The sequence below is a fragment of the Sinocyclocheilus rhinocerous genome, unplaced genomic scaffold (genome assembly GCF_001515625.1).
Source record: "Sinocyclocheilus rhinocerous isolate Xijiao unplaced genomic scaffold, SAMN03320098_v1.1 scaffold943, whole genome shotgun sequence".
Taxonomy (NCBI): domain Eukaryota; kingdom Metazoa; phylum Chordata; class Actinopteri; order Cypriniformes; family Cyprinidae; genus Sinocyclocheilus; species Sinocyclocheilus rhinocerous.
In genome coordinates, this window is record NW_015626129.1 from 40,460 (window position 1) to 46,928 (window position 6,469).

Below are 6,469 nucleotides of genomic sequence, written 5' to 3' on the forward strand. Positions count from 1 at the left end.
TTTTTTATTTTTAATAAATTTGCAAAGATGTTAAAAACCTGTTTTTTGCTTTACCATTATGGTGTATGAAGTGTAGATTGATGTGGGAAAAAAATTTAAAGCAGTTTAGCATAAGACAGCAACTTAACAAAATGTGAAAAAAATGAAGGGGTATGAATATTTTCGCAAGGCACTGTAGATGCCACATTCGACCGCTCCAGACACGCCGACGCGTCTGCCATCTTGAAACGGGTTTATGTGCCGTCACTCACAATCAAAACAATTAAGTTTCAAGATGCCACAACATTGCGCAGCCTCTGGTGGTAAAAACCGCCGGAAATTAAATTCCTGAAGAAATTGGATAAACTTTCACTATTAGGAATTCCAATTTTTGTTTTTAATATGTATTAACTACCCAAATTTGGTTAAGAAATTGGATAAACTTTCACTATTAGGAATGTGTTGGTTTTTGTTTTTAATATGTATTAACTCAATATTACAGGTTTTTAAACTGTAGTACTTTTTAAATGTCGTGTTAGCTAACGGCTTTGTCTTGTTGTATTGTGTTAGTTTATCAAAATCATCCGCTTAAGTCTATTACAGATATAGATATTCTCATATGCGTAAAACTAGGGTTGCAGACATACAGTCAACTTGCTCTTGAGTGTTCACAGACCTGCTGTGACCATTCCAATATGGCAGAAGCCTTATAGCGGCCCATAGAAACAGCCCCGAATAGGGCATCTATATATATGACCTAACAGTCTGCTAATACTCTGAGTTGGTTGACATGTATTTGCAAAGTTACTTATAGTTAGTAGAATGTTTAAAGTGGACTATTGAAATGAAGTGTAACTTATAGTTTACATTTAACAAATGGCATGACATGTTGTCAGTTGTTTCACTGGTCCAAAATCCTGCTCACTGACTTATGAAAAGTAACGAGTTTGTATATGTATATGTAATTAGTACGTGATGGCATCCGTAATACCGTCTCTTCACCTAGTGCTGAAGCATTTGGACCATCATTCCTTTTATCCCAAAGGAGAATTACTTTTCATAACTCATTGGGCAATATGGATCTATGCACCAATGGAATGAGAAAGTCCTGTTCCTCATCACTGTACATTAAACATCAAATATATTCTAATTGGCTGTGACTGTGTCACGTTGCACAGCTGTTTTGTATTCAGTGCGGACAGATAAATTGGTTGACTCTGGAAACTTGCCGCATCACGCTTGGTCATCATAGTGTCAGTAGGGTCTCTATATGCTGACTGGGTGAGGCCAAACAAAAATCTGTCTGCCAAGATAACTCAAGGAGAAGATTCCAGACAAAACACTGTTCTCCCAAGGGTCTTGTTCATGTTTTCCCAACTCATCTTGGCTTTTTAAATGGTATAATTTACTTGCACACATACTCGTGTTTGTAATGTGTATTTAGTACATATGGTGGTTGTATTTGTTTTGGAGCCAGCCCAGTGTGTCTTCGGTCTGTTGGGGGGGATTGAACATGGATATGTTTTGGCAAAGTTGCTGTGTCTACTCAAGAGTGTTGAAGCACCATCATATCATGTTTAAGGACTATTCCTCTAGTGACTGCTGTTTAGGCACGTAGCAGCAATTTAATGTACAACCCATGTGGGCACTCTGTCTGATGTGTGAACAACATGAAAAACTCTACTAAAGTAAGTAAAATGTCAACTTCACAAAAGCATCATAATATTATTGTCCAGACTTGGGGGTTTTCAAAATCCCAAACGTAATACCAATGTTTTAAAGTGCAACTCATCCAAAAGTTTTTAGCCTATACCCAACAAACATGGACAGACCTTCTTCAGCCTGGTCTGACTTGCATTTTACTCATTTGGCAGACGCTTCTATTCAAACGCAACTTACGTTGCATTCAAGGAAAACATTTTTATTCAGTTCATTCAAAACCAATTGGCATCACCATGCTCTATTCTTTAAACTACAAGAATTACTTAGTGTGTTGTGTCTTTTCTAACCAAATAGACCTACAGTTTCCCCATATTTATTCTATTCAAACGTTCTGACTAATAACTCCCAAGAGTTTTCAAGCTACGGATCTATGACCAAACAATGACCAAACACCCAAAAATGAAAATTCAGTTATCAGTTGATAGCAGCCATTCACTTCTAAAGTTTTTTCCAAACTATGGAAGTAAATAGCTACCGTCAACTGTTTGGTTACCAACATTCTTCAAAATATCTACTTCTGTGTTCAACAGAAGAAAGAAACTCATACAGGCTTGTGGGTGAGTAAATGATGACAGAATTTTCATTTTTGGGTGAACTATCCCTTTAATTGACTCAATTACAGTTATATCAATACTGTATTGTCCCGAATATAAGACGATGTTTTTTTCTTGGAAATACATCTGAAAAAACGCGGTTGTCTTATATTCAGGGTCTAGACTTTGACATGTTAATAATACACCCACAACAATATGTGGCGCCAAATACGCATAAAACGAGTGTGCCATGAAATACGTGATGTAATGCGTGTTGTAAAGATCGCGAGTGAAAACAAAAGAAAAAGAAAACCTTACAGCTGCATGAGTCGTGACTGTCACGTTAGCCTGATGGGACCAAACTCCCTTTGTGATTTTAAAACGTAAGACAGTACCCAGATTTGAAGACTACAGTAAGATTTAACTTCTACTGTTAATAAGATTTTGGTAGGCTACTATTAGATGGATAGCCTAAATGTCCTAATTCAGATGGGCTACCTGTTTTTATTTTATTTTTATGGTATATCGAAAAGTGTATATTTTTAAATGTGATTGTTGGTACATTTTACCAGTTTTTACCATACTTTCAAAACAAAAATTAAAATAGGAAAAATATGCAATATGAAAATAATTGAAGACAAAATGTGTTTTACTGAGAAAAAACAAGATTTGGTTTTTAAAAAGCCTTTTTCCAAAAGGTACATCTGGAAAAAGGGGGGGGTCGTCTTATAATCAGGGTCGTCTTATATTCGGGCCAATACGGTACTTCACTTACACCTTTAAGTGTTTGAGATGCAATGTAAATAATGAAATTAAATGCTGCCATAATAATTCTAATTATTTATTTATGGAAACAAATACATCAGTTTGCATGTCATCAAACTGTAAAAAAGGAACAGGAAATATATATATATTCCTTTCTTCATTAGTCAGTAAAGGTAGTAGTAGATTTAGTGAATCTGTTCATATCAATCTAAAGAAACTATAGCTTTGGATAAATGTCAACTAACATTAATCTGCAACAAATTGATATTATTTTAGCATTTAGTCATATAGTTTAAAACACTTGAAATAAATACAGATCAAAAGAAGAAAAAAAAAGAATCACAACATGAATTACAGTAACAAATATTTAGATTTTATCCAGTGTGATTTCCGAAAGTCAAACATGAATTGCTGTTTGCAGTCCTACATATTTCAGTGTGAAACACTATATTCAACAAGAAAAATGTGGAGCAGGATTTGATTTTATCTATTGAGAATCATGATCAGCACACAGGGTGTACTATCCCAGAATATGAATTGTGTTTGCTAAAACAATACTTAAATAGATTTGGCTACTCACATTATCCATTAGCTCACATGGATAATTGGATATCAAAATTCTTTGGAATAACATAATCAGATGAATCTTTCACAACAAGACCAAGAACACATCTTAAGAAAGTAAATAGGGTCAATTTCATGTTGACTAATATATATATATACAATGGTGTGAAAAAGTGTTGGCCCCCTTCCTGATTTCTTATTTTTTTGCATGTTTGTCACACTTTAATGTTTCAGATCATCAAACAAATTTAAATATTAGTCAAAGATAACACAAGTAAACACAACATGCAGTTTTTAAATGAAGGTTTTTATTATTTGAATATATTTACAGTAGTAAATTTAAAAAATATCTTCATGAAACATGATCTTTACTTAATATCCTAATGATTTTTGGCATAAAAGAAAAATCAATAATTTTGACACATACAATGTAGTTTTGGCTATTGCTACAAATATACCCCAGTGACTTAAGGCTGGTTTTGTGGTCCAGGGTCACATATATATTTCTATTAACACTGAATGTCTTTGAAAAATCTGCAAAGTAGTTCCTTCACTGTACATTCCAGTATTTTAAAAGAAGAAAAAAACAACATGGTTCAGTAACTTCATTTGAAGAGCACTAAACCCTCCAGCATTCAATACAGAGAAAATAGACATTCGTCCCTCAGGAGAAACAACACTAACATAAGCCATGCTCATGTCACAGAGGTCATGTGCACATGTGCACACCTTCATTTAGCATATAATTGGACAGATATTTATACAGCTGCCTGGAAGTGCATTTGAGATCAGATGAACTAAAAACAGAAAGAAAAAAAAAAACACTTTCAAAATAAATAGGATTTTGGCTTAGAGACCCCAACAAATGAAAAAAAAAAAAGTGGTATATCAGATGACTGTGAGAATGTTGATAGCTGGTAAATGACATAAAACTTTGTAACAAACCATGGAAATACAAATGTGTTTTTTGGGTCTTCACACATCTAGGGACCTTGAGGCACCTTGCTGAGCTGAAAGCCCTTATGGGCCCTTAGGGGTGTGAGATCTAAATAAACGCTACAAGATGCTGACATGCATCCTGACTGGATTATGTTGTCAACTCAAGTAAATAAACAGAGGAACTCAACACTGTGAAGCAAACATCTGTGGAGATACTTCTGTTTGTTTTTTGGATGCTGAGAATTTCAACTAAACCAGGGCTTTTCACACCATGATTATCATCTTTTTTTTTTAGGGTTAAACAATACTTTTGCAATATTCAATGACACAATGAAATGCTACAATGTAAAGGCCAACTGTTTCATGTCAGACTCACCATAAACTGCTTCAATTCTTGCCTTATTAAATATCCTCATGTGACGAGTGGGGGCGGGGCCGAGAGCCGTGGGAACGGAGCGAGGCCGGTGGACTAATTGATAATGAGAGACACCTGCAACACTCACCGGTCTCGAGTCCCACGGAGGAGCTCCGGAAGGATAAAAGGAGGAGTGACGACAGTGAAAGACGAGAGAGGACCAGGCCTGGACTTTATTTTGTGTTTTGTGTGCGGCAGTCGTCCGCGAGGGGCTGCCGCTTTACTTTCATTTTGTGTTTGTTTATTTTATTAAAGTTTTGTTTAAGTGTTCGCCCGGTTCCCGCCTCCTTCTTCCCGACCTACGAACTGTGTTACACCTCATTTTGAATAAAGTCATCCAAAAAAGGCTCAAGTGAAGAATGAAAGTGGCCAGTTTATCATAGAAAAAGCATTAAAAAATGAATACCTCAGAGAGACTTCTGTGTATAATATGATTGTGGCAAACAGGTCAGGGCCGAGAGTCATGGGAATGGAGCGAGGCCGGTGGCGTGAGTGCTAATGTGCGGTATCGAGTCTCACAGAGGATATAAGAGATATAAAAAGGAGTGGTGCCAGTGGAGCGAGAGAAAGGACCAGGCCTGGGACCCTTTAAGTTTTGTGTGTGGTGCAATCGGCCATGAAGTGGCTGCCACTTGTTTAATTTCTGAATTAATATACGTTTAATTTGAGCACGTTGTGTTCAGTACAAATTTTGTGGGTACGTTTGAGTCATTACCTAATTTAATTCCTTCACTGAACCAGGCACCAAAACAACACTTGCAAATAAACTGAGCTATATTAATTCTAAGTGAATTCGCCCCACTGCATTTTTAAAAAAATTCATGATTAGTGTCCAGACGCACGAAAATCTTCAGAAGCCAAACCACAGCAACTACATCAACACTGAAGCAGAAAAAATTATTGAATTCTGATTGATTTGAGATACAATTTCACTCTCTGTTCTCTCTGAATCTAAACATAATAGAGCCAAACCCATTTGTCACAGGGCGGAACGTATTGTAAGAGACCCAATGTGTCTTTGCATGACAAAATAATTATTACTATAAATAGATAAAAGGCTTAAATTTGAGTCACTGTTACCGTACAACATAACTGGTATTCATCCATGGATAAAAATCGTAGAGAAAAAGGGACAAACTTTGCCTTGAGACATGAAAGCCCACCCCAGCGCACGAAACACAGCTCTGAAACAGATACCAGTGGAACAAATTTCTTTCACCGACTTTGCACTTTGCTAAGTTCAATTGTGCTGTTGTCCAGTTCGTCCTTCTGTGAGTAACAAGAGGGAAAAGGCTCCATCAATCAAAGCTAATGCTTTACACTCTAACATTCAGGAAGCTTTGCATGGACCACGGCCATGTGCATTGAGCCAGTAGTCTAATGGCACTTTTCCACTGCGTGGTATGACTCGGCTCAGTACGGTACGGCACGGAACGGTTTGCGTTTCCACTGCAGTTCAGTACTGCTTTAGAGTTGGCGGGATTATTCACATGTCGTTATAGTTGCGCCGCCTCTATTGCCGCGACTCCTGAAAAACGTTTTCATTCTCCGT

General features: G+C 36.7%; 1 protein-coding gene across 1 annotated transcript in view; it reads right to left on the bottom strand.

Annotated features, from left to right (window-relative positions):
• Positions 1-6,132: 6,132 nt before the first annotated feature.
• The window catches only part of LOC107711033 (ventricular zone-expressed PH domain-containing protein-like), an 86,566-nt gene continuing 86,229 nt past the window's right edge, over positions 6,133-6,469 (bottom strand). Inside the window, exon 14 of the mRNA XM_016515937.1 lies at positions 6,133-6,186. Within this exon, the coding sequence (XP_016371423.1) occupies positions 6,133-6,186 (54 nt within the window). The remainder of the gene's footprint in view (positions 6,187-6,469) is intronic.